The 27,983-nt window shown below is 39.7% G+C and overlaps 2 protein-coding genes across 9 annotated transcripts in view; one reads left to right on the top strand and one right to left on the bottom strand.

Moving 5' to 3' along the window:
* The window catches only part of dnah9l (dynein, axonemal, heavy polypeptide 9 like), a 271,859-nt gene extending 270,604 nt beyond the window's left edge, over positions 1-1,255 (top strand). The window contains 1 exon segment of the mRNA XM_059966255.1: positions 3-1,255. Within this exon segment, the coding sequence (XP_059822238.1) occupies positions 3-250 (248 nt within the window). The 3' untranslated portion in view covers positions 251-1,255.
* Positions 536-26,290, bottom strand: cdca7a (cell division cycle associated 7a). 8 transcript variants are annotated; one of them, XM_059966674.1, is made up of 11 exons: positions 20,740-20,763; positions 17,793-17,855; positions 10,160-10,282; positions 9,935-10,060; positions 9,184-9,447; positions 7,062-7,139; positions 6,333-6,518; positions 3,491-3,631; positions 2,233-2,382; positions 1,696-1,832; positions 536-1,614 (listed from the first exon to the last, which is right to left on the bottom strand). In XM_059966674.1, exons 2-11 carry the CDS (start codon positions 17,844-17,846, stop codon positions 1,584-1,586), a joined length of 1,290 nt encoding a protein of 429 aa, XP_059822657.1. In that variant the 5' UTR covers positions 17,847-17,855; positions 20,740-20,763; the 3' UTR covers positions 536-1,583. The 8 variants fall into 8 exon arrangements, with proteins under 8 accessions (XP_059822657.1, XP_059822656.1, XP_059822655.1 ...); XM_059966673.1 differs by lacking the exons at positions 17,793-17,855; positions 20,740-20,763 and adding an exon at positions 26,113-26,290; XM_059966672.1 differs by lacking the exons at positions 17,793-17,855; positions 20,740-20,763 and adding an exon at positions 22,072-22,257.
* Positions 26,291-27,983: the final 1,693 nt, after the last annotated feature.

The following is a 27,983-nucleotide window of genomic DNA, read 5'->3' as shown; positions in this document are numbered from 1 at the left end:
AGGAGCACGATGGGACACACAGAGTAATCATATAGCAGAAGCGCGGTTGAAAGAACTTACACCCATAATGCCTGTTATATTTGTTAAAGCGATTCCCATTGATAAACAGGAAATGAGAAATATTTATGAATGTCCTGTTTATAAGACAAAGTTGAGGGGACACACCTATGTCTGGACTTTCAACTTGAAGACCAAAGAGAAGCCTGCAAAATGGATTCTTGCCAGCGTTGCTTTACTGTTAAGTGTGTAGATGTACTGTAGTGCAGTGGTGCCTTTGGTTACCGATTTGCAACAATCAGCATGTGTGGCATAAGTTTGAGAATGACAATTATTGAGGACTTTACCCCAAGTCTTCCTGCATTCATTAGCAAAATAGGCGTATTACTGACCAAAAACACGGCAACTCCGAATCAAAAGAGAGGGTGTTATGAATCTAGTTGCAGGCAAGATTGCTTTGCAAATTAATGCAATCTTGTAACCTGTTCAAAGTATGCAGAAATAATTCAACCACCTCTTTTTCTACCTTGTCATGGTATACAAGTAAAAAAACTTTATTTGGCAATCAACTATAACATGTTGCAGTATCTGAGATGGTCAAGGTATATTTTAATAAAAATATTTTTATAATGTTACTGTGCTTGTATACTAGCAAATAAAAAAAACCTGATTTTTGCCAACCTGGTAACATGCTTAAGATCCGATGTATGTCTTCCTGCTTAAATTCATCTGAGTGCAAATAGCCAAAATTAGGCGACCATGTAATACCATGGTGCAAGTGGGAAAACATAGCATTAAAATGCAAAAGACCAGTATTTCTCCCTCCTTCCCAGACATTCAAGTACCTTTTAGATGCAAATTATCTCAAATTTTGTATGGCTTCAACAAGAGTGCATTTTGTGATGTAAATCCTTCACGCACAATGCAAGCATAATGGGGGAGGCAGAAGGCACAATTGCAAAAAAAATGTTTTTTCACTTGCCACTTCTCTTTCCTTCCCACCCCCCAAAACACGATTCAATAGAAGCTGCACCACTGCAAAGCTAAGTATGTGTATATTGTTAATTGCTAGACTAATAATTGATAACATTTTAAATGAACTACTTATGGCTTTATTTCAAAAATGATTTTTTTAAAAAGTGAACGTCGTCCCTGTTACTTTAGCCAGCTGCAGGTTAAGAATATGAAGCAATTAGTCTAAAACTGAAATACAAAATTATCTGAAACTTAAAAAATTGAGCAACTGGATGTTTAAAAACAGACTAACTGTATTAATGCACGGAATGAGGGATTTACTTGCTGCAATATGCAGGTCATTGTGCAAATAATTTTGACATTAGTATCTATGAAACGTCAATGGCAGTATAGACTTAAGTTGACAACAAATCTTTAAAATCAAATGCAAAATTGTTAACACCCTCTCCTCTGAGATCTAATTGATTAGGATAGCAAAGAAAACAATGCAAGTATTTTACTGTAGCTTTGTGTAATCAATGCTCATATCATTTAGCAAAAATTAAAATGGTGTATTCTGAAAGTTAAATGTAAACCATTCAATGTGTTGTACTGTGTGTCAGTGCATCTTTTCAGTCTTCCACTTGAAGTTCCTTTTGCAGGCTGGAAAAAAAGTTTTCATGAATTAAAATGCTGCACATCAAGATTTGTATGAAATGAACAAAAGCTATCAATTAAACTTACCTTTTCAAATAAGCATGAACATTGTCATATCCATGATACTTGGCCAGGTAAACCAGAACACCTGTAGCACAGCGACCTTCACGCTGTCGGCAGAAACTGCAATTGCAGATTCCTCTGCAAGGAGGACATTGCCAGTTCTGGAGGGGGAGCAAAGCACAGAACAGCTTTTCCTACTAGGTGTTCCTGATTCTGCAGCCAAGTGCTTATGTTATTTTAGAATGACATGGCAACAAAATAATTTATCTAATTAGTAACAATGCTGATTATTTTCAAATCTCTTCTTTAACAAGGGGTTCAACATATCCAAGCAAAGGTAACTAAACTTCACAAATTAACTATTCAAATTAACTCAATGTTTTCTTGCTAACATGTTAAAATATCAAGGCAGACTAGCTTGTCAATCAAGCAGTTAAACTTGAAAAGAACAGGATGGCTTTAAGTACTTGACAGTTTTAAAATTAACTGGTTTAATAATGAGGAATTGTGTTTTTGTTAAGTTTCATTATTGCTATGGTGAAAAATCAACGTATCACTCACTGGATCTAATAAGGCATTCCTAACGAGCTCGCCGTATCGATTACGAAGACACGGCCCACAGAACTGTCCACGGACACCTACACATTCTGGGTTGCGACAGTTTGTTTTCGTATCAATTGTTTTCTGACGGCATTGATGGCAAGTTGTACCCTGCAGGGCAAAAAAAGATGTTTCTGATCACATCACATCTACAATGAAAATGCCAAGATTATAAACAAAAGCACACAAATTATGCTAAAGTGATTCACACTTCAGTACATTCACACTGATATCTTTTAAGCAATTCTTCACAAATATTGGGTTAAGATCACAGAAAAATTGCTGATAGGAAATATCCTCCACCTAGTTACCAGCCAATACTGACAATGGGCTATTCCCAAGCAAAGGCTATGCAGCAGAATACCAACCAAAGGCCAGCTCAGCCGTGTTGCTTCAGACACCACCAATGTTCTCAGGCTGTGAAACCCACGCAAAAGGATCAACTGTTGGAAGTAGAGTTTTTTTATTGCACTTAAATTTAGTTTTTTCTTAAAGCTTTGGCTTTAACTGGGATTTTATTAAAGTATAAACTTAAAATGATTCTAATAATTTTACATTAGAATAATTTTCAATGCTTGAAGAAATAAGAGTGGGGAAACCTTCCAGCTTCTCTCTCTCTCCTCTGCACCTTTTTTTCAGTTCTCCTTTGCCAGATGTTAACGCTTACCTTTTTTCCCCCCACAGCATGCCTTTGGGAGGGGGAGGGAGGCACTAAGAATAGGAATTTAAATCAAAAGCATTTTTTCCATATTTAACAACAGTAGAGACTAGATCTTTGCATGGTCAGTACATCAGCTTACCGTTAGCATCCTGGGTGACTTAAGAGTCTGCAACTTTTAACGTGTAAATGTATTCAATGCAAATTATATCATCTTGTAGTAAGTGAAAACACATTAAACTGAATAATCCTGTTATTTCAAATAAGGAGATGTAGTTATAAATGCACAGAATAAGGGCACTGGGTTAGTAGTTCTAGTTTACCTTGATGTTACCCGACAAATCCTACTTGGATCTAAAACCACAAATTAACTGTTCCACTCAAATAGTCAGACTTCTGACAATGACAATGGCACATGACATCCAATAATGTGTACTTATTGCGTAACCATGAGGGAAATAAATCTTTTCGCCTCAAACGTCACAAAAACCAATCCAATCTAGCATATAGCACAAACCAATTTTTCTCCCCATTTCTAGAAGCTGAACAGGAAAAACCTACTGTAGCTCGATTATAAACTTTCTCTTTTGCTGAAAAAGAAATGTTTTCCAACTCTTCCTGAGTGATGTCCTCAACTGGCCGCACCACATGTGGGATGGCAAGTACACTGGGACGGCTTCGCCTACGCAGAGGTACATCCACCTAAGGGCAGACAGAGCAGCAAGGGTAAAGTCAGCATCAATACAAAAACTTCTCAAAACTACATGTGAAACAAAACAAATATTCAGATTCCTAATCTGATATCTGAACGTTTAAATAAATGAACAGAAGTTTACTTTTGTCTGCACACAGCATTCCACATATGCAAATTCACTGATGGGCTGGCATTCAGCTGTAGGAGGCTTGAGGTTATACACCTCAGCATTCAGTAAACAAACAAGGTAACAATAAAAGAGGGACTGACTTGCAGTATCCTGTCAACCCAATGCAGAAATGCAGCAGCCACAAAAATCTGCTCAATCAATCAGAAACAAAAACTATTCACTGGTAGGATTACATCATTAAAAAATGTGATGCAGAAAGATTATTCAGCCTGTCAGGTTCAAGGTAGTTCTCAGCACAGCAACCCCATTCCCAATCTCCCACTCCCCTTTGGTTCTTTGCCATTTACCTACATTTAAGGGGTAGTATACAGTAGCCAATTAACAGACAATTGGAAGAATAGTGAAGCACCTAGCAGAAACTCACCTGATCACAGGGAAAACAAATGGTGCACCTTGTTCTCAGTTAGCAAAAGAACATTGCATGTTTGCCAGAATTCCCAAGGAAATGTTCCTTGGTAGTTGCCCTTTGGTCTGCCTTACTTGGGAGCATTAATGGATGCAAGGCAAAATATATTCTCACAAAACCAGAGAGCATTTAAAAAAAAAGCAGCACTGCTAGAATTTAAGTGCCAGATACATTGGATAAAAACAATATTCGATGCACTGCACTTGACGCTGTTGGCATCATACTGGTGTGGACAGAAGAGAGCAGACTAACAAATACGCAGCAGCGCTAGCGGCTTTTCTCCGGTTGGCAAGATTTATCAAGCCAGTTTCAACTTGATACAATTTGTGTAAATGACTTGGATGATTGCTAATGTTATGATGACGTAAAGATAAGGAAAACTAACTGTGAAGAGGACTTAAGGATGTATAAAAGATAGATCAGATAAATAGACAAAGTTCTGGCAAAAAGGGTACATTGTGGTAAAAAGGTGAAGTTGTCCATTTTAGTATATATATTGAAAAACTTGAGATGACAAGGAATCTGGGTATCAGAATATTATTATTTACAGTTAAGAGAAATTAATGCAAAAATAGGAAGTTATGTTTTTGATATGGACGGTATTAGTGGGACCACATTGAAGTACTGTGTACTTCACTGATCTCCTTATGAGGGAAAATTAAAACGCACTGGAAGCAGGTTTAATGGAGTAATATCTGGAACAGTCTTATGAAAGAGTTACGCCACGTTTCTATCTTTAGAAAATCCCAGAAACGTAAAAGGGGACAAACACTGCTAGTCTTGATGTGGATGTGGAGATGTATTAAAATTTTTTTGTGGAGAACTAGTACTAGAGGCTCAGTTAAAATAAGGAAAAAAATGAGGAGATAAATGTTTTCTTCTCATAAACCAATGAGCCTTTGCAATTCTTTTCCTCAAAGGGTCATGGGAGCAGAGTCACAGTGATTTAAGGTAGGCATTGATAAGATTCTTGGTAAGTGACAGACTACCTCAGTGGTACGCAGAAATGCAGAATTCAAATTTCAATCACATCAGTCATGACTGTAACAAATGGTGGAACAGGCTTGAGAAGACAAGCGACCTACACCAGCACCTAATCTGTGCATTTATGAGTAAAGAGTCAACTGAGTTTATGTGGCACCTTTGATGTGGACAAACTTTTCCACAAAAACATAGTAAGAATAAAACACAGTACGTGGGCCAAAGCAGAAAATAGGAAATAGTCTAGAGATGGTTAGTAAGATTTTAAAAGGAGTGCACTGGATAGAAAAGAGTATATCGGGAAATCCTGCAGTATTGGGTCTAGAAGGCTGAACAAGCTAACAGAACTCAGCGGAGATGAAATGTCCTCGTTTTCATCTCTTGGGCCTATATTTATTATAATAAATGTCATTGTAGCTCCATGACGTCAAAAAGGATACTGCAAGGACCAGCTATTCTGGACAGGCTGCAGCTCTGGATGTGCTGAAGCTTCTGGAAGACATGAAGCTGGCATGAGAATAATAAAGCATGTAGACAACAAAGCCACAGATGCCAATTTTAGCAGCAGATGGGCAAACTGCATTATAGAGTTAGAAGCAGGTGGTCTTTCTGATGGAGCGGCAAGGTCAGCATGGTCACAGAGATTGCTTATGCGAGCAGTCTGTGAAAAGGCAATATATTAATTTAATTATCCTTGCCAGGATTTGACAAATGTGAAATTTAAGGATGAACTGAAATATTTCCTTGCAAAGCTGTTGCTTAAATCATGAAAGCTATCATATCATGCCTCTTTTGGATAAACTAATACTCAAGGCCAATCGTTTCAACATGCTAGTTTTCAAACTGCCTGCCAACCTGCAACATCAAGTGCTGCAGAAAGCTTCAAAACAAAATATATTGACTTTCAATATTTCAATATTTCTTAATGAGGCATTTATTCCCAAGTGTTTAATTGCAGTCACTGCAGACACCACTGGAATAGATCTCTTATAATTTTTATGAACATGAAGTCTTTAACTGCAAAGGTTATTAGACTTTACAAGTGACCACCAGAAATGCAGATTAAGCTGGCAAAGTCAGTGCACCATGAAAGGTGTTGTTAATAGCAGCACAAATGACTTAATGGCTCTACCTCAGAGAAGTCATTATCTAGAAACTTTCTTTTCCTCATAAAGCTGACATTATCTTCTTGCTCAAATGATGGAGAAGGAGGACCATCAACCAAGGATCTTGACCGAGTGCGAGGTCGAGCACTGCGCTCGGGATTCTGTCTAGAAACATTTTCTGTAAAAGAATTCCTTGGTGGGCGTTTTAGTTTCTAAAGAAAACAACAAGCCACAGTTATTTTCAACCTCTATATCCATGTTATAAACATTATTGAGATAATGTACTTAAAAATACAGAAAATTTTAGCAAACCCTATATTTTCTGTAATTTAAAAACATTGTCAAAGAAAACAAAATTTTAACCTTTAATACATCTTCCCCTTATTTTAATAAAAATCTTTTAAGTATATTTTGCAGACTTAAGGAAGTCTATTTTACTGTAGATGATGATCTAGAAACAATTAAGCCAATTTGTAAAGCTAAACTATGAGACACACCACACACTCACAATATTAAAATCACATATTCATATAGTAAAGTTTCTATTTAAGTAAATAAAATGTGGCCACTTTAGTAAAGTAAGTCTATTAATCTTAAATGTAATCCTAACAATTTCAGCTCAATATGCTCATTGTTAAGATATCACAATTCAGAAAATTATTAAATGACTAATGCTTGCAAGAACTTCCGTGTCAGTGTTGAAGAGTTTTTGAGCAAATACAAGCAAAAAGCAAGCATATCCTGTCACCACTTACCGATGGCGTCCTTTGAACAGAAACTCTCCGTGGAATGAGCCCTGGCACAGTTTTCAACTCTGCTATCAGCTTAGCCAGCTATAATAAATACAAAAAATATAAATAAAAATTTACATTTAGACATTTACTACCTCTAGAAGATTCTGCAATAGCCTTTTAAATTGACAGAATTTACAGCACAGATACACATCATTCAGGCTAACTAGACCACTTTCGTTTTTATATTCCACAAAGGCACCCAATCATTTATCAATTCTGCTTTCGTGTACTTACTAATTTTCTCTAAAAATGTATCAGTGCTATTCACTTCAACCACTCTGTGTGGTAGCATTTACCACATCTTCATTACACCATGGGTAGCAATTTCTCAAAAACACCTTGCTGAATTTTAGCTTTTTCCAAATATTCGTTCCTGATACGGTCTTCCTTCGGTATGTTTATTCCAGTGTACCTTACAAATATTTTAGAATTATAACAAACATAAATGCACATGAAGCCATCCCCTTTGTGCCATTTCGTTATCAGAGGAAATCCAGTCGCACCACCCACTACCTTCTTAGTTAATTTTCCCCTCAAAGACCACTAAACCCGATGTCTACACTTCCCAGATTCCAAACATGTACTACATAAAATAGTTTTATCACATCATTCTTAATTCATTTCCCCTTTCTTTTACACCCAACATCTCATCCTTGACTATTCCAACAGGAATAGCCTCTATTGTTCACTCTGTCCAGACTGCTCATTGTTTTATATACTTCTAGCAAAGCATCCCTCCTCAGTCTTGTCTTCAAAAACCATACCACCTCTGTATTCCACTCTTGTAGTTGCCCATCTTAAAAGCATTCTTTTAAGTCTTTTCTGGATGCTAATGCCTTCACATCCTTCCTTCAATACAGTAACATACCGTGGGTGAGGCCAAACCAATATAAAGACTCAGCATGACCTCTTTACTTTTAGATACTATGCCTCTAATGGTAAAGGCCAGAATAATCTGTGTCTTAACCCGTTTAAATCCGCCCCACCATTTTAAAAGATTTGCACATGCTCCCCCTGCTCCCTCACTCCTTTTAGAATATTAACCTACATCCACCCTCATTTCAAACTTAATTTTGCATTAAACTTTATCTAACACACTTCTGCTCATTCCACTAGCTCAGCTTTATCTCACTGCAATCACCAACTCCTTCACAGTTCATAATATTCCAAGTCTTGAATAATCTCAAATTCAGAAACCATGCTTTGCGCTCCAGTGCAGAAAGAAAACTCAATGGAACAAGTCATTCAATTCTGCAATACTGCACAGGTAACCCCAGCATTACAGAAATCCACCCTTACAGAATTCACAACCTCCTCAATAACTTGAGATAGAAAATAAACCTCAAAGAATGGGTTCAATTCATCTTTTTTGCCATGTGTAGATGACACGGCCTTGCATTATAGAAAACCACCACTTCGGGGCTGTTTACTACAAATGTACTGGGACACAGGTTACCTGCTTGCCCACAGATCAGATCTGATTTACAAGATGGAGTCTCTCTACCTTCCTTGCCATTTAGTATTTCATACCTCAAACTCAGCACACCTTACGTCAAATTTAAATAACCAGGTCAAACTTCTGCCCTGGGCAAATAGCCGGAAGGGGAAATTCAATTTTCAAGTCACATTATTTCCAACTTGCTAAAATCCCCAGCTCATTCACAATAGTCATATATGTCAGAGTTATAGGCAATTACCATCACCTATCTCCCCCGCCCCCCCCCCCCCCATCTTTAAAGGTCAGTCCCAGCATTTTAATCTACAATACAAACAGTATTCAGACAAGATGACACACTGTTGTTGCAGGGGTATCCTTCCCTGTGCTGAAATTTCTATCAGTAAAATTATCTAGTGGGTAGGATAAACAACTGTGCCCACTGAACTGCTGGATTGTGGTCAATATCCCTTTCAGTTCCACCTTCTCCCTTTTGGCAATATGCAATTACTGATCTACAGCAAAGTAGCAAAGCCTCCACTATTCTTGTTCTAGCCCAGCAAACCAGAAGCCTCAGGGAGATTTAGAGCTGTGCAATCTATTCGAGTCAGTGAACAAATAAATTACAGAGAAACATGCACTATTTACCATGGCTTTGTTTTCTTTAATGTTTAGAGCTCTCTTTTCTAGAAAGTTCGATCCTCTGGGTTCATCAAGGTCTGAGTCAGATTCGGATTCAGAGTCTGATTGATTACTCAAGTCGACAGTAGAATCTGGCACAGACACGTTTTTGTTTTTTCGAGATGGAAACCTAAAAGCCACGCGTAATGGAAAAGAATGTTTGTGCTGCACTTTTGAATTCTCTTCAATATCTTCATCACTCATTTCCTCCTCAGACTCAGATTGAACAATCTACAAAACAAATAATAGATTTATCAGATTTCCTGAACAAAATGCTGTATTCATTTTTTAACTAGGAACGCATCCAAAGACTGCAAGCCAAAATAAGATGGACAAATTTCAATTCAGCAGTTTTCTTTGAATATTCGAAAAACCTCGAACAAAGAAAACCCCCGAAAAGAAATCTATAGTGTTCAAAAGCAAGACATTATATGATCCCTCTTCTCTTAATTTATTCCAATCCCAACAAAATGCAAAGAGAAATTCTACAAAAAAAATTTCACACGTCACTGTTTACAGCACATGTTGTGACAGAATGGTTCCAAAAGCAGCAAAGAAACCTGATTTCAGCAAAATCACTGATTCAGTCCAAATAACAACTTTCAGACAAACTATTAATAAACTGGAAAAAGGCATTAATGCAAGCTAGCTCCATACTTCATATAGATTAAACATAAAATTCACAGTTTATCTAAAAAGTTTCAATGCTCAGTAATACCATGGCTTCCATTACATCTTTGAGGTCGCTTTCAGAAAAGCCATCAAATGATTCATTATCGTCAGAGTCCTCATTAAAAATCCGAGCCAGTTCATCTGTCAGGATCTCTGTTCTGAATTTAGCTTTCTGAGAAGAAATAGAAAACTTGTTATAATATAGCAACTATCATATTACAGGTAATTGTAGTCGACTTCTTTTGCATTCACAATCTTAAATTACACTTACACTGTTCGTAAAATTGTCTGAAGCAAAACTATCACAGCTATCATCTGATGATGATGTTTCCATGGGAACCAATGCTACATTTCTGAAGTCTTTAAATTCCTCCTTTCCAGAAAGGTCTATCTGCTGTAAGAGAGAGAGAAAAAAAATACAATCTTGAATACCTTTTAAATAATTTCTTTTAGTGTCAGGTTTTAATGATACGAATTGCAAGGAATTCACTTAGCATAACACACAGTTCTACTCTGAATCTGCTTTGTGCTATGTAAATGGAATGCTGAGCCAATTTATTTGAGCTTCGCAGGCTGGCTTTGAGATTTGTAGATATTTATCATCAGTTGTGCTTATTCAATATTCAAACAGCATGTTTTGGTTAGTTTGAGAAACCAAAGTAGACAGATAAAGTTTTATTGTTCCATACAGAAATCTGCTATACCAGCTGGAACACTGACAACTGGTTGGGGGGTGGGGGGGGGGGGGTACGAAAAGCAGCTAATCTATGATAGTAACATGACCTGCATGCAAATCAATACAACTTCAAAATGTATTGCTCCCTGATTGCAAATTTCACATAGAAATAACATTGTTTATTAAAACTCATTGTTACATACAGCACCCAGTGGATTGCAGAGAGATTTTTCAAACGATATTTTTTTTAAACTCTTTTCATTGTAATACTGGAAATATGTGAGATTTTACAGAATAAAGTTACCAGTTTCAAGCACAATATCCAAGATGTGCAATTAAATAAAATCTTAAATGTCAAGGCTGCAAATCACCCAACTTTCACTTTATATCAGTGTAACTGACAGCTGCACCATGGCGAGAATTGAACAAACTAAAGAAAACAGGTCACGGACAGCCTGTATTTACACCCTGACCCAAAGGTGGTTTCACTGCTTCCGACAGACATGACAGCGGCAAGTCTTTTCAAGGATCTCTACAAGCAACACACAAAAAAACATGCCTGGTGTCCCACTGGGCTTTCACATTTGAAATGGTAATACTGCTAGGCCTCTTAGATCATTACAGGGTTTTCATCAGCAAAAGACATCAGAAAAACATAAGGGCATGGAACCACTCTTCCTTTTACCACACAGGAAACCTTTCCTTTCCAACACCAAGCCTCAAGCTCAGATTCTAAGATACTGTACAACTTAGATTTCTATTAAAAGGTTAACACCATGCAAAGGCTGCAAGGCGTTCCCGGGTTACTTGAAGTTTGATGCACATGTTTAAAAATCGCAAAACCCATACACTACCTAGAAAGTGTTCGCTCTGCACATTTTCTTGCAGAATAATAAATCCAAGGGCCTCTAACCACAGTAGTCTACATTATAAAGGACATTCTCAAAGGTGCTTCACAAAAATGTTAAACAAGTTGATACAGAATCACAGGGAGATCAGGGTAGACGAGTCAGTATAAGGTGTGTTTTAAAGATGAAGTGGGAGAGGGTTTTTGGGAGGGGAATTCCAGAACTTCAAGGCCATGTGAGTCAATCCCATTGATAGGATATTTTAATCTGGGGAAAACTGATGAGGTCACAATTATCCACAGGTGGCTAGATGCCAGAAGAGATTATAGAAGGGCAAGGAGCTGAAAACAAAGATCAGATTCTTAACCAGGAGGCAGCGTAAATCAATGAGCACAAAAGGTGATGGGCAAATAAAGCTGGGAGGCAAGGGGGCCAACAAATGTCCTGTCAAAAGTGGTGTTAGAGGTCTTGATTAACAAGCAGATGGGCAAGTTTCAGCAATGGAGGAGCTCAAGCAGGCCAGAGTCATGTTGCAAAGATGGAAATCAGTCATCTTAATCTAATGAAAAAAATTACCCAAAACTTAACTTGTGCAGTCATATATAATGTCAAGACTTAAAACAGAAATCAAACATGCTACCAGTTACAGACTATATTTCTCATTTCCGATAAAAAGGTCAGCGACCAAAATGTTAATTGTGATTTTCTCTTCACGGATCTGCACGACATGCTGAGTATTTCCTGAATTTACATTTTATTGCTTTTCAAACAGTCTGATAGAACTTCAAACACTTGGCATTGAAAGGAATGGAGCTGACCTCGAGGGAATACAACCTGTGTTAACACAACCAACCAATCTACTGAAATGAATTGGGGAATTTCAGGACACCCACACGGAGTGTGAAAAGTGTACCTTTTGTTACCAACATTTATGGTGCACTAGAACAAAAACAATAGTGCAAACTGTAAGTCCCTATGAAGTAGAATTTGACTTTTACTGACAATATTAAAAACTGACCATCAATCTCCTGTTCTGTTGATTATTTCTCTTTAACAGCAAGCACTGATGAGATATTAATAAACCTGATAATGTGAGGAAACTGAATTAACGTGCAGTTAAAATGAGGGGAAATGGTTTAAGCGCCCTGGGTAATTGACTCTGACAGTTCAATTCCTAATAATGTCAAGATCATTAATTCCTCCAGGCAGTTCCCCACACTGAACTTACCAGCACCCAGTTTAAAAATAAATATTCGCACAACTTTTCAAAAAAAACTTAAAATACAAAATTAAAATCTGGAACAAAGGAAGAGACCATTCAATTCATCCTCCCATGCTGTGCAAAAACAAACAGCTGTTTCGGCCATTCCCAAACCCCAGCACTCATCCTTTGCCTAGGCGGGGGTTACTGAATACAAGTGACACTTTGGAGTCTCCATCTCCACTGCAACCCCCCTCCCCCAAGCAGTGTGTTTCAGATCCCCATAACTCTTCTTAACGTTCCTCTTCCACTCTCCCGCTGTCTGTATCCCCTTGCTATTGATCCAATTAATCCCAGACATGCAGGCACACCCTTCCTGCCAAAATTTGCAACTGCACTTTGAGAAAACACACCACCCACCCCAAAATCTGTGTTAGTTGCACTTTCAGTTGCATTTGTGCACTGCAGACTAAGGTACAGACTCCCTCCCACACAGAAACCAGACACCACACCTGGCTTACCTCTGGACAGGCAATCTGGACATCAGACCTCACTCATGGGGTAAAGTGGGGCTGAAAACAAACCGTCACCAACCCCAAATACTCTGTGAAAGATGATTCCCATCCCACCCTATTTTATTAACAATTCGCACATGAGGCACTCCACTGTCCAGGGTTATGATAATTTTACGCAACCCAATGGTTAAGCTTCTTTACCACAATAAAAGCAACTCTGAAGTAAAATTCTCTCTTGATTGAAATTATTCCAGTTGTGAACTTGTGTCTCGTGCAGTTTCAGCAGGAGCTCCTTACTCATATACCTAAGACTGGAGCAGAGGCGAGTAAGTGAGCCTTCTAAACCACCCTTGCCACCTGTCGTATTGTTCAGCATCTCCAAGATCCAACTACTCCTCATCATGGCCCAAAAACCCATAATTTAGCCCATATTTATTGTCCTTGTTTGTTTGAAATAAAATACAATAAAAACACAAAATACTGCAAATGCTCGGGCAGTGTTTGTATAAAAAGTAGTAGTTCTTAACATTTTAGCTCATAGACTTTCAGTAGAATTCAAGCACAGTCAGGATTTTTTTTCTGACAGGCGGTCTTCGAGGTGAAATGTCAATTCTTGCTTTTTCCACAAATGTTACCTGACCTGCTGAGTGTTTCCAGCATTATCCGTTTTTAAATCATTTGTTCTTGTCTGACATTTGAAAATGATAGCCTAAGGTGGGACAAGCAACAAAGGTACAGGGGTCTAATTTCACTAAAGGAGATTAGCATTTTAGATGTTTACACCTGAGAAATGATGGTCTCTTATTCCCAACATTGTTAATCCTTTTTAAACACTAACAAGATTTTACTAGAAATTATTACGTGGAATTCAAGTTTTGAAAACATTTCAGTATATTTACTTTCTGCATTGAAATATAATGCAATAAACACCCAGTTAAGGTTGTCTAATAAGATTACAAAACAATGACTTTCATTAACTAAATCTCATCTTGTTTTAGTCCTGAAGAAGTCTCGCTCTTCCTGAAACACTGTTTGTTAATTTTCATAGATGCTGCCAGACCAGCTGAGTTCCTCCAGCATTTTGTGTGTATTGCTTTTATTTTAATAGTAAGCTTTGTCGATTCAGAAAGTGGTATTACTGTGGGGGGGGGGGGGGGGGGAAGAGGTGGAACTTCTTTATTCATCCCAGTCTCAGAAAGAAATTTGTCAGCACTGAATTAAATAAAGACCACCTGGTGGAGTTAGCAGAGGGCCAATCAGCCCTCAAGCCTTCTCCATCATTCAATAAGTCTTGGCTGATCTTTAAATTCAGCACCATGATCCTCCACTAACTAGATGAGGTCCTTGGACTGGCACAAGCTCTTGTTATACAGTGTAGAGCACAGATAGGAAAGTCAGTATGGGAGGGGGATGGCGAATTAAAACAGCAGGCAGCCACTCAACATTTTGCTTCTGCTTTCGTATTAACATTGGAACGAATCTGTTGGAATTGAACAGAATATACCAGAAGCATGTCAAAGCGGCCCTCTGTCTCAAAAGTCAAAAGGTGAAAGAGGTGGAAAGTTATCAAAAGTGGGGTTTGAGATGGAGCTCAAGGTGGATCACGTGTTTTGTACATTCGAAATTAACTGTGTGGTTGGCTTACAAACACTTTCACTATACACCAATTAAACACATTTTCCATCAGACCATAAAATGAAACTACGTTTAAGATAGTCTTCCAACAGTAAATAAGTGACAGCCAGTAGCTGCCACTTCAATAAGTTCCCAATATTGAAAGTATGATGAGCTGAAACATTTAAAATTGGTCTGCAACTAAATAAATTAAAAGAAAACCTTACACGTTATATCTGTAGGTTTTAATTGGGCCTGATCCATATCTGTAGGTTTTAATTGGGCCTGATCCATCTCAATTCGTTTGCTAACATTTTGCACTGACAGAATAAAAGCTACTTTGTACACATGCTGGAGTGGGAAGAACAAATGTATAATTCAACATTTATCACTTGGCTAATGAGATCAATCACATCCACATAAAAAAATCCAGAAAAAAACATTCACATCTGCAATTGTCCATTCTGTCCTTTTGAATTTGAACAAATATACACTGTTGCAATTGTGACAACATAAAATTTTATCTTCTAATTTTTGTACATGCAGTATGGACAATTCTAGCAGTGCAAGTATTTAATTCCCAGTTAAGGTTATATAACTGTACAGCCTGAGCAATACAAACAGGATCCTTTACCGATGAGCACAATTAGAAATAACATCTCCACTTCACTGACAATCAACACTGAAGCACCTCACAGATGTCTGCTTAGCCCACTGTTCTACTCTCTCTACACCCATGACTGTGGCTAGACACAGCTCAAATGGCATCTATAAATTTGCTGATGATACATCCATTGTTGGCATAATTTCAGATGGTGGCATGGCAATGGGACATCCAGGAGTGCAATATACAAGCCAGCTGAGTAGGAGCAACAAGCTTCGACTAGTCAGCAAGAGCACTTGGACTAGATAGATTTTTAAACAATAATCCAGGGCTTCTGCTAATGAGACTTTAATTTTTTTCCCCCTTTGCAAGAAATCCAAATTTTAGTCACTGCATTTCTACCAGTGCTCTAGTATCTCTGAAAAGCATGTTAAAAAGTGCACAAATGTATTCCTAAACATACTTTATGAATCTGACAAAGAAGATCAATATTAAAAACTGCGACTACGAGTTATTTTCTAAAAGTACATCTTTGATTTCTTAGAAAGAGGTGTACCAATAAAGAAGCTGGTGAAAGCCCTTTTCAAACTGTGGGCAACACTTTTCTTTTGGTTCAATGCTAATTACCTTATGGTCAACTGATATTAAATTGATAGAAGGCCATTCAGAGCCTGCTACTTCATTTCTGAACGCAGTCTCGACATACCCAGCTCCAGATACCCACTTACACCACTTTATGTTTAGGCATTGTCAGCCTTGTCATGGAATCTTACTGTATACAAGTAATTTATTACAATCTTTCAAAAAGTCTTCTCCAACTTGTAGAGCATTTAGTTTAACTATTAAGTTTGGTACATTTCTTGCTGGAGTAATCTGAATACTCAAATGTTTGCACATCTCTTCTCTAGCACTGTATACTACACCGATAGAAGTTTAAACCCCAAGTATAACTTCAGCTGCAATCAGTTTTTCCCAGACTTTTCAAAAAAATTACATTTGCACAACATTCAAACAGTCTGAACCTAAACCCAGCTCTCACCGGTAACAAAACTTAAATTTTTCAACAACTCTCATCAACTGAGCACGTTTAAGTAAAACAAACAGAACATAAATTAGGTAAAATTGCAACACCTCAACAGAAGAAATATTTCACTTCAACTTCGCCCTTCAAATAGAAAAAATTAAAGTCAAATTTTTTTAAAAGTCAAAAGTCAAGATTTTTGTCATGTGCACAAGTACATACACAGGTGCAATGTAAAGCTTATTTGCAGCAGCCAGCAGCACTGCAAGCACATACTGTATTATCAACAGTAGCACATTCACAAGCAAAACATAATTTATACATTATTTGTAATACAAACATTAAAAAGACCATTTTAGTGCAAAAGGGGTCAAACTGCAATGATTAGTTGGTTCAAGAACCGGACAGTCAAAGGGAGGTAACTGAAGAAGGTCAATAGAGTGAGAATCTCTGTAATAATCTGAAAATAACTTGGAAAATGTGTTGCTCAGGTGGTCGGTGTTTGGGTTGCGCTGTTCTCCGGTCATCGTTTCTAATGAGGTCTCCTTGTAAGGAGGCGAAACATTTGCAAATGGATTGCAGAGATCAACTCAACCCAACCTTTTATACATCTCTCTTGGCTGCTACTTTGGGTAGAACTTGCAGCCATAAAAACATCTAAAGACAACACACAATGTATGTTATGAAACAAAAGACAAATGATGTTATTGCACATAAGAATACTGGGTGATCTCTTAGGAAGTAAACTTCATAAGAAGCATATTAATAAGTAAGTTGAGGGCAAACAAGTTTAGGGAAAAAATTCCAGAAGGAAGAGGACTGGTTAGTTGAGGCATAGTTTCAGTGGTGGAACAATTAAAATGGGTTATCTCACAATTTACTTCTTCATGGCCCTGCACCTTACCCTAATGGTGGCATCCGTCGGTCTCGAGAGACCATGGATCTGCGCCTGGAGTTTCCAGGGTGCAGGGTTGTATGGGAGACCGGCAGTTGCCCAAGCTGCAGGGCTTCCCCTCTCCATGCCACCGATGTTGTCCAAGGGAAGGGCACTAGGACCCATGCAGCTTGGTTCCGGTGACGTCACAGAGCAATGTCACCTAGCTCAAGGACACAAACACTCTGCCTCAGCTGAGGCTCGAACCAGTGACCTTCAGGTTACTAGTCTGATACCTTGCCCACTAGGCCACGCGCCAACACACCTTACCCTATACCTACGGAGCACTCTTTCTAACTGTAATGCTATATTCTACATTATCTTGCTTTTCCCTTGTACTATCTGGATGTACTAATGTGGTGAAATGATCCAGTGTACCTCAATTGATAAGACAATAATAAACTATTTACCAATGTGCAAGATGTCAGAATTATAGCAATGCAAAGACAAACTTCTAAAATGTTATCATGCCTGCATGCTGCTTGACCTACCGAGTTCCTCAAGCATTTCGTGTGTTGCTCAAGACTTCCAGCAGAATCTCTCATCCTCCTCTACTGCAATAATAACCAGAGATGCCTAAGGCAATGCTCACGACGAATTCACCGCTGTACCTCTGGAGCTATGTTTCATAAAAGCAACACTGTCGGGATCATTTTAAGTTGACTGTTGTGGAACGTTAAGGATTAGTTTCCATGGAGATAATTTGCTCCGCCTTATTAACAAGAGCAGTGAAATCTTATTTCCTGTTCACTTCTGAATGAGACCAGTAGCAGGCTCCACCAATCCAGATCCCGTGCCAGATGGGTTCAATTCTAGGAGCTAGGCCAACCTACTTCAATGGAGATTCTAGGCCTGGAACTCAGAGGCAAAAATGTAAAGCAACGCAAGTTAAACAGAACTTTTCGTTAAATAATTTATTTTTACCAAGGTTTTACAAATTCAAGTTGCCTCTGAAGGTCAGAGCTTTTTCAGAACTAAAATGGCTCCAAGTTAAAGCTTCCTGCAAGCCTTGCCAGCAGCCTTCCAAGCATTTGCACGTGGCAAACCCGCACTGGATTTAAGGGCAAGGAAGGCTAAGCAAGGAGTATGCAGTCTGAAATTCTGGGCAACAGGCCAGATCCAACAAAACTCCACCCTATATAAAGCAACCCGCACAAGATGCTGGAGGAATTCAGCTCCTAGAGAAGAGTAAACAGTTGATGTTTCTGGCTGAGACCCTTCATCATGATCGGAAAGAAAGAGAAGTCAGAGTGGGGGGGGGGGGGTGGAAAGAGAAGAGGCTTCCACTCTATACATACCAGAACAGGGACCTGGGTGTCCATGTGCACATACCCAAGAAATTGGCAGTCATGTTGACAGAACGTTAAAATTATCACATTGAGCCCTGAGCTACATAAATAGAGAAACTGGATAAACGCTGTGTCCCTACAATGGTAAATGACTAGAACTGAAGAAGACAATACCCTTGGAAACATCCAAAAGATCTAGTGCTGCAAAGGATCTTAGCTAAAATGTTAGGCAGCAGAAGCAGGGCTGTGTTTCAAGGAGCAAAGTACTTGTTTGAATTTTAGAAGAGGATGATGGATAAAAAGGATGAATCCATTTCCAGAAGGTAGATACAGTAGTTACAGACTGGCACCACAGACTTAAGTGAAAATTCAGAGTGGGGATTGGGAGGAGGAGGAGGAAGAGATTTGAGGGTAAAAGGCTCTTTTGTCAAGAAGTACCTATATCATTAGAAATAGTCCCACCACCAGGTTCAATAAGAGTTACCATCAACCATCAACTTCACTTGTCCCACCATTGAGATATTCCCACAACCAATGATCTCACTTTAAGGACACTTTATCGCATGTTCTAGTTACTTATAATTGCATTTGCAGTTTACTGTGTTGTGCCCTCAGGTAGATCTTTCACTGATCCTGTTATAGTTACTGTTCTACAGACTTGCTGAGCACTTCCAGAGGAAAATGAGTCTCAGGGTTATAGATAGTTTCATATATGTACTTTGATAATAAATTTATTTTGAACTTTGAAATGTGTTGTTGCCAGCTGTCAATCAGACCCTTCACAGTGCAAATGGTGAGGCAAAAGGGGAGGGGTAAATTGAAGCCTCTGGAATTTGAGTGATAAATCAGATTGTTGGCATTAAGGGCTGTTGCTCTGTACATGGTTGCACTCAAGCTGCTTCTCAGACAAATCTGCAATGACTTACTAGAAGGATGGATGGTGGGAAGGAAGTAAAACATGGAAATAGGCCATCTCTTACCAATTTATTTTGGGCTAATCAAATTTCCATTTTAATACGGGAAAGTAGTTAAAACTAAAGAACGCAATCCAAGTTATGGAGGAGAAGAGAGGAGGGTGACCATTTTTAAGTTATTGATTCCTGATTTAAAAGCAGTTTAAGTAGTACATAGGTGCAAAAGGAGGCCGCATTAAGCTTGTACGAAAGAAAGTACGTCCAAAACAAATTGAGAATCTTGAGCTTCTGTTCAAAAACAATAATCCTCATATTTAAGGATGCCCAAGTTCTCGATAAATAAGTTTCCATTTTTTTTTAAAAACTAGCAAAAAGATGGTTTGAAAATCTAGTTGAAGTGCAAAATTTCATCTTCTCATTCTATCGTCGGATACAATGCTGTTTTCAGCTAGAGAAATATCATAGCTTAAGTGAAAGACAAATCACTATATCCGGTTTCCAAAATTGCCTTGAATTCAGCAATCTAAAGCGGTGTGAGCATCACCCCTACCACCAGCAGACCATGCACACTGTATAATTATTGGACCGCAGGATCAATTCATTCTGTCCAGGTCAACTTGGTATCAGACGAGCTCAGATTGCATGGTCAATTGGGAGGGTATAGTGAACTTAAGCCATCCACAATTCAATAGAAGTGCACCGTTAACTATTTAAGGAGCTCGCGTCAAGTAGGCGACAAAGTTATCCTTGACCACATACAACAGGCCACATCGTCTAATCGTTCGCGCGCCCGCGCCCCCGCCGCGCGCCCCCGGGACCCTGTCAATCATCTGAACCTTTTCCCGCGTCAAGTCCTGTCACATGACCGGGCGCCCGGTTTAAATCCCGAAACCAAAGTTCAATGCAGAGATTTCACGTCAAAATGGGACACTTAAAATACGCAGCTTTCAATGTAAAAACCAACAAGGAGGTGCGACCAACAGGGCGTAGAGCTCGGCATCTGCGCTTATTTTGACGTTTATAAAAATATTAAAATTTCACAGTAAAAAATGATCCCAACCCTGGCGTTTTGAAAACCTTTTCCACCAAAATCCAACAGTCACCTGAATTGAAGGGAGACATTTTTTTACGTTCTAAGAGCGAGCATTAGTACGAGAGAATGAAACGGGAGCGCAGTGGAAGTTCTCATCACCGAACCCAGTACCGGTATGCGGGAACGTAACTTGCGCGCTTACCTTATTCCGCAGTTTCCTCATTTTGTGGGTAATCTCCAGAAAGTTTCCCGAAGCGGTGGTAACTTGCCGGCAGCGCTGCGCACGAGAAGCACGCCGGCTGCGAGTCTGGAGCCGGAGCCGGAGCCGGAGCGGGGGGCGGGGCGGGGCCCGCGCGGCTTTCGCGCGCTGCCGAGTCCCCCGCGGCTGGCTCGGCATCAGACGTCCGCAACCCATCCCACTAACCGTTCCTTTTCTCCCCACAAGCATTAATAAATGAATTCCACCACCCTTGTCATCGTTGGCTGAAATTACTTCTCCACATTTTTTTTATATACACGCAAATAATATCTCCCCGCCATTGAGTCCCCTTTTCTTCTGCATCACAAATGAATCTAATGACAGGCTATATTTATTTATATACTACTGCAGTAACACATGTTAAGCTGTTTCACGCGAAGGATTTCATTCCCAGTCATCCTAGAGCTTGTTCCGACAGTTAACATAAACTTTGGTCTTAAGTGGCGTCAAAGAAAGAAGCAGGCTGAGATTTTGCGGGGTGAGTTCCAGGGATTTAGGGGCTATACTTAATGCCAGAAAACAATGATGAAGCGACCTCAAAAAGAAAACGCGCTTTCAGATTTGACCCCGGTTTCCAGCAGTCCTAATATGCAGGAGCTTTCAAGAAAATTCACTGCAGAAAAAACGACTACCTTTCATTGAGTCACATGAAATGCCAATCTTGTGGTTTTGCCTGGGGTTGGAAAGGGTCTAAACCTTTCACTAACTGCAGAACTTTCCAGATGAGATTTAGCAAAGTGTGGAGGAGCTCAGAGACCTCAAAACAAAGCAAAGATAAGAACGGGGAGAGGTAAGCCGTGGTGGTATCTGAACACATGATCATTTAACCTGGGAAAATCACAAATGGTGTAACAAATGACTTAATTAATGGAAAAACAATCAGTAGAGATCTGGTTGTAAATTAAAAATATTAAACTAGCCTTTCCCCCTCGTGTACTTATAACCAGGTCATTTTAATGTAGTCCATATATCAGATATTTTTTGTTAAAACATGAGATGTTAAAATATCTGGATAACTAAAGGTAAGTGACCAAACATTTCCCAAGTCTCCAGTGTAGTCCTTGGCAGAATTTTCCCCATAAATCTGACTCCTAGTACATTGGGTTATGGGTGGTCTGAATGCAGACTACATGTGTAACCCTCATGTGAAGTTTCTGATAGTCCTGAGCACTTTGCTCTTGCCCCACCCCACTGAAATCCAGCGTTTGGAGATGCTTGTGAACATTTCCAAATACTCAAGTTCCTTATTGCACTGTCAATAAAAAAGAAGCCTACTTCATCAGGACTGAAAAGAAAGCCAGAATAAACGTCTGGCCTCAAGAGCGGCGGTAGTTTCTGGCTTCCAGCCCAGTCTCCTCTGCACTGGTGAGACCTGACACAGGAGGGAGGAATTGTTTCACTGTGCGTCTTTGCTCCATCCACCATAACAGCCAGGATCTCCTGTTGGCAACCATCTTAACTCCAATTTCCATTCCCACACTGGCATGGCCTCCTCCAGTGCCACGTTCAGGCAAAAGCCGGGCTGGAGGAGCAACAAACAAGAGAAGATCTGCAGTTACTGGAAATCCAAGCAACACACATAAAATGCTGTAGGAACTCAGCAGGCCGGGCAGCATCTATGGGGAAAAAAAGTAGTCAACATCAAGACGTACAAACAAGCTGGATGAACTCGGCAGGTCGGGCAGCATCTGTTGAAAGGGGCAGTCAACGGTTCGGGCCGAGACTCTTTGGCCAACACTTCATTTTAACCATATAACCATATATAACCATATAACAATCACAGCACGGAAACAGGCCATCTTGGCCCTCCTAGTCCGTGCCGAACCCTTAATCTCACCTAGTCCCACCTACCCACACTCAGCCCATAACCCTCCACTCCTTTCCTGTCCATATACCTATCCAATTTTACCTTAAATGACACAACTGAACTGGCCTCTACTACTTCTACAGGAAGCTCATTCCACACAGCTATCACTCTTTGAGTAAAGAAATACCCCCTCGTGTTTCCCTTAAACTTCTGCCCCCTAACTCTCAAATCATGTCCTCTAGTTTGAATCTCCCCTACTCTCAATGGAAACAGCCTGTTCACGTCCTCTATCTATCCCTCTCAAAATTTTAAATACCTCGATCAAATCCCCCCTCAACCTTCTACGCTCCAATGAATAGAGACCTAACTTGTTCAACCTTTCTCTGTAACTTAATTGCTGAAACCCAGGTAACATCCTAGTTTCTGTCTGGATGGTCTCCAAACTGATGGCATCAACATCAACTTCTCCAGCTTCCAGTACCTAGTCATCTCTGTTCCCAATCTCCCTATTTCCCCTTATCCTTTGGCCCTTTTACTACTTCTTGTTCTCCTTCCCTGCCCTCATGATATTCACATCACTCACAACTTCCACCTTCAGATTCCTCACCTTCTTCCCCTTTTTCCATGGTCTGCTGTGCTCTCCTATCAGATTCCTTCCACTTCACCCTCTTGTCTATTCTACCTAACCCCTCCCAGTTTCATCATTCCTCCCCCCGCACCTCCCTACCTACCAATGCCTCACCTGGATTAACTAATCACCCCTCACCCCTACACTTTTATCCTAACTTCTGCCCCTTTAGTGCTGAAGAAGGGCTGCAGGGGTATATGGGTGAGGGACACACTGACTTTTGGTGCATCCACTGCGAGAGCTCAGTGGGGAAGGACAACAGTGCAGGGTTCTTCTCCTACTGGAGGAGGAAGCCATTATCTTAGCAGTCTACTGCCTCAGGGCACCACGGGTGGCAGTAGTGCTGTTGATATGTAGGAATGCAATAGAACAATACCGAAAACATTGACTGTGAATGTGAACAATGAAAAGGCATCTTGCCTTGTCCGTACTGCACCAACTGCCGCCGCTGGGCTACAAACGTGCAGTCCCTCATGCATGCGGTTGTAATTTAAACTGCGGTGTTTAAGAGCAGCAATTTTACTATCGGCAGCAGATTTAAAGTGTGGCGGCAGGGAGTTCCAAACTGGAGTGGTCCAAGGGTAGAGTGAGTAGTGGTAGCAGTCCCTGTTGGTCTGGGTGGTCTTGTAGTTCAGGGATTGGTTTTGTCGGGTTGCTGGTCTGTTATTCTGGTTACACAAAAGGTGACTAATGTTGGATGGAGTTAATGAATGAGTTTCCTTGTAAATTGTGGTAAGTTACGGTAAGTAGCCTGGCTTTGGAGGGTATCCCATTTGAGGCCGAGAAGCCTATCTGTAACACTACTGGTCTTTCTATAATCACTGGTTACAAACAGGGCAGCTCTTCTCTGGACTTTCTCAAGGTTATTGATCTGAATGCTTTGGTAGGGATCCCAAATGGCACGACAGTATTCAAGTCTTGGACGGACGAGAGTCTTATAAGCAATTTCTTTTGTGGTTTTTGAGCAATTCCAAAAGTTACACCGTAGAAGGCCAAGGATTTTGCTGGAACTTTAAATGGTTTGGTTGATGTGTTTTGCCCAGCTAAGGTTATCTGACAGTTCAATGGCCAAGTAGGGGTGACGTTTTACTTCCTGGAGTACAGTGTTTCCCATGAAGTACTGATGATGGTAAAAAATTTTCTTGTGGGTCATTCTCATAATGTAGCACTTTAAGATGTTAAATTTCATCTGCCAGGAGGACTCCCAATTGCACAGCGAGTTAATGTCTTGTTGAAGGGTATTGCAGTCATTTGGAGAATTTATGGGTCTGTACAGAATCAGGACATCTGCAAACAGTCTACCTTCAGATGTAACACAAGTTGGAAGGTCATTTATATAGGTTAAAAAAAGTAGTGGGCCCAAGACAGTGCCCTGTGGTACTCCCAACAACACTGGACAGCTGGATGAGGATTGCCCATCAATTAATACCTCCTGGTGCCATTTAGTTAGAAAGCTTTTGATCCAATCCTTGGTAGAGCCTTGGATGCCAAGATGGTCAAGTTTAGCTAACAGAAGTTGATGTGGTACAGAATCAAAAGCTTTACTAAAAGCTGGGTCATTAACGAGTCTGGCTAACTGTGCCTCACAAGACTGTCCACTCCTAAGTCCATGCTGTCTGTCGGAGAGCATTGAACGGTTTACTCTTGTAAATTTTTTTTATTATGAAGTAAGATTTTTTTTAAAGGATATACTGACCTCCTCCAGCATTCTCTGTGTGTTGCACTTAACGCTCCACATTTTAAAAAATTTCACCCAGCTCTTAATGCAACCACCAAAAGTCTTCGGATGTTAGTGGTGTACTGTAGAGCTGGTTCTGAGTGTGGCACTGATACAACTCGTAGCAGTGCAGAACATATCACTGACAACCTAAGCTCACAATGGTGCTGGTCACCAGCTCTGCAGCTGAGAAATTCTTGTTACAGCAAATCCTAGTATGCACTTGCACTGGGTGAAATAATGGCCCCAATATTAAATGTAACTAGCAATCTGCATTCAAAAATCTAATATAACAGTGTTCATCACTGCAATCCATTGTGGAACAATAAATATCCCTAAACCAGACAACATAAAACCAACTCTGATTCCATTATCTCAATATATGTGCATATCTGATTATACATGACTGTTCATCACTTTATGCAATACCTATGTCACAATGCTATTTTTTGAATATAGCTCAGCATGTAACATCATCATTCGTACAGTCCTGATCGAAGCTAGGCCTCCCTCTGTAACTGGATCCTCGAATTCCTAACCAGAAGACCATAATCTGTGTGCATTGAAAATAACATCTCCACCTTGCTGACAATTAACACCTACACTCCACAGGGGTGTGTGCTTAGCCCACTGCTCTAGTCTCTACACCCATGACTATGTGGCTAAGCGTAGCTCAAACAGTATCTATAAATTTGCTGATGATACAACCATTGTAGGCAGAGTTTAAGATGGTGACAAAAGGACGTACAGGAATGATATTTACCAGCTAGTTGAGTGGTTTCGCAGCAACAACTTTGTATTCAATGTCAGCAAGATCAAAGAGCTGATTGTGAACTTCAGAAAGTTTAAGATGAGGGAACACACAAACCAATCCTCAAAGGGGGGTAAGAAGTGGAGAGAGTGAGCAATTTCAAATTCCTGGGTGTCAATATCTCTGAGGACCTAACCTGGACAACATATTGATGCAGCTATGATGAAGGCAAGACAGTGGCTATATTTCATTAGGAGTTTGAGGAGATTTGATTTTGTCAGCTGGAACACTGGAAAACATCTACAAATGTACTGTGGAGAGCATTCTGACTGCATAGGGGTGGGGCTACTGCACAAGATAGAAATAAGTTGCAGAAACTTGTAAAATTAGTCAGCTCTATCATAGGAACTAACCTCTGTACTATTCAAGATATCTTCAAGAAGCTGAGTCTTAGGAAAGCACAGTCCACCATTAAGGATCCCCACCACCAAGGACATGCCCTCTTCACTCTGTTACCGTCAGGAAGGAGGTACAGAAGCCTGAAGGCACACACTCAGTGATTCATGAACAGTTTCTCTCCTCTGCCATACAATTCCTAAATGGGTATTGAACACATAAACACTACTTCATTACTTGTTTATTTCTGTTATTTTTGTGCTACTTATTTTAACTTAACTATTTAATAGATATGTATATACTTAATGTAACTCAGTTTTTTTCTCTATATTTATTTTATTATGTATTTCATTGTACTGCTACCACAGAGTTAATAAATTTCCCATGTGCTGGTGATATTAAATCTGATTCTGATTTATCACAATTATAGCAGCAACAGACAAAGTAGCAGAGTACCCATTGTCAAACATAATCTAGACTTTGCTGAAGATCAATAATAATTGTTAAATTTTCTGCAATTCTTCAGCAGATTTGGTATACTTTCTAATTTTTTGATGCCCCACTCCTCTTCTTCTCCCACTCCGTTTCTTTGTAAATTTATTGTACGTCAAAAGCAACAAATAATTCATTAGTAAGTAACATTCAATAAATTTACTCTGCTTGACTACCTCTTGCCAAACTGCCTACTTCAATCAATCCTCAGTGTCTTCTAAACTAGATTTAGAATGCCTATTGTTGTAACTAAGGTTTTAGCATGGAACTTTGCAAAATTATGAAAATTTAAGCAATACAGTATTTTAACAGCAATTTGAGATATACCATCATATTATTGAGATATACTATTCATACTATCTTGCCAAAAAGGTTTACAAGACTATATATTTCTGAATCAACCTCTTTTACATCTTTGTTAGAGATCATTATGGGGTTATGAAATAAGAACCAGTCTTCAGGAAATAAAAGCTGCACACAATTTAACTTGCAACTGATACTTTGTGGTTAGTCAAACCAATTAATGGGTGTGGATTCTGACCCATTTAAATTACACAGATTAATTTTCCTGCTTTTAGCACTTTGTTAAACTTGCAAGTTAACGCACAGTTCAGGACAAGACAGCTTTGTCACTCAGCCTTCTGATTAGCTGTGTATTCAAGGCGCCATCCTTCAACACTGTAACAAAAGGGATATATTTTGGATGCCTGCACTTTGTACTCCGAGGCTTCTGGAAAAGCCTTTGAGTACAAATTGCTGACATTCAAACCATTTTCCATCAGCCAAAATTGGAATTTCCCAGGATGGCCCAACACTTTAAGTCCAATTCACATTCCTGTTCCAATATGTTGGTTGATGGCCTTCTTTTGTGCCATGAAGAGGCGACCCTCAGGGTGGAGCAGCAACACCATACAGTCTGTCTGGGTTGCCTACAACCCTGATTTTCAATTTCTCCTTCCGGTTAAAAAAATTCTCTCTTTTCTTCTATTCCCCACTTTGGACTCTTAACCTCTTCTCACCTGCCTACCACCTCCTCCTGGTGCCCCTCCTCCTTCCCTTTTTCACATGGTCCACTCTCCTGTCTTATCAGATTCCTTCATCTCCAGCCCTTGACCTGTCCCACCCACCTGGGCTTCACCAATCACTTCTAGCTAACCTTTTACCCTCCCCCCCCCCACCTTTATTCTGACATCTTCCCCCTTCCTTTCCAGTCATGATGAAATTCCAAGTTTCAGGGTCTCGGCCTGAAACTTCCACTGCTTGTTCCTTTCCATAGATGCTGCCTGACCTGCTGAGTTCCTCCAACATTTTGTGTGTGTTGCTTTGGATTTCCAACATCTGCAGAATTTCTTGTGTTGAACATTCAGAACATCACTGGGATATGCCATGAAAGCTG

This window comes from Hypanus sabinus, chromosome 4 (assembly GCF_030144855.1).
Source record: "Hypanus sabinus isolate sHypSab1 chromosome 4, sHypSab1.hap1, whole genome shotgun sequence".
NCBI classification, from domain to species: domain Eukaryota; kingdom Metazoa; phylum Chordata; class Chondrichthyes; order Myliobatiformes; family Dasyatidae; genus Hypanus; species Hypanus sabinus.
The sequence above is the reverse complement of the archived record's forward strand: the minus strand, read 5'-3'. Positions and strand labels throughout refer to the sequence as shown.

What these genes read in the sequence shown, in the direction of transcription:
- cdca7a (XM_059966668.1), bottom strand. Translation starts at nt 20,952, where the DNA reads ATGGGTTGCGGACGTCTGATGCCGAGCCAGCCGCGGGGGACTCGGCAG. An exon ending in AAGATGTAATGGAAGCCATG is followed by an intron (nt 9,448 to 9,934) that starts GTATTACTGAGC and finishes TTTGTTTTGTAG; the next exon opens with ATTGTTCAATCTGAGTCTGA. An exon ending in GGAATGCCTTATTAGATCCA is followed by an intron (nt 1,833 to 2,232) that starts GTGAGTGATACG and finishes CTCCCCCTCCAG; the next exon opens with AACTGGCAATGTCCTCCTTG.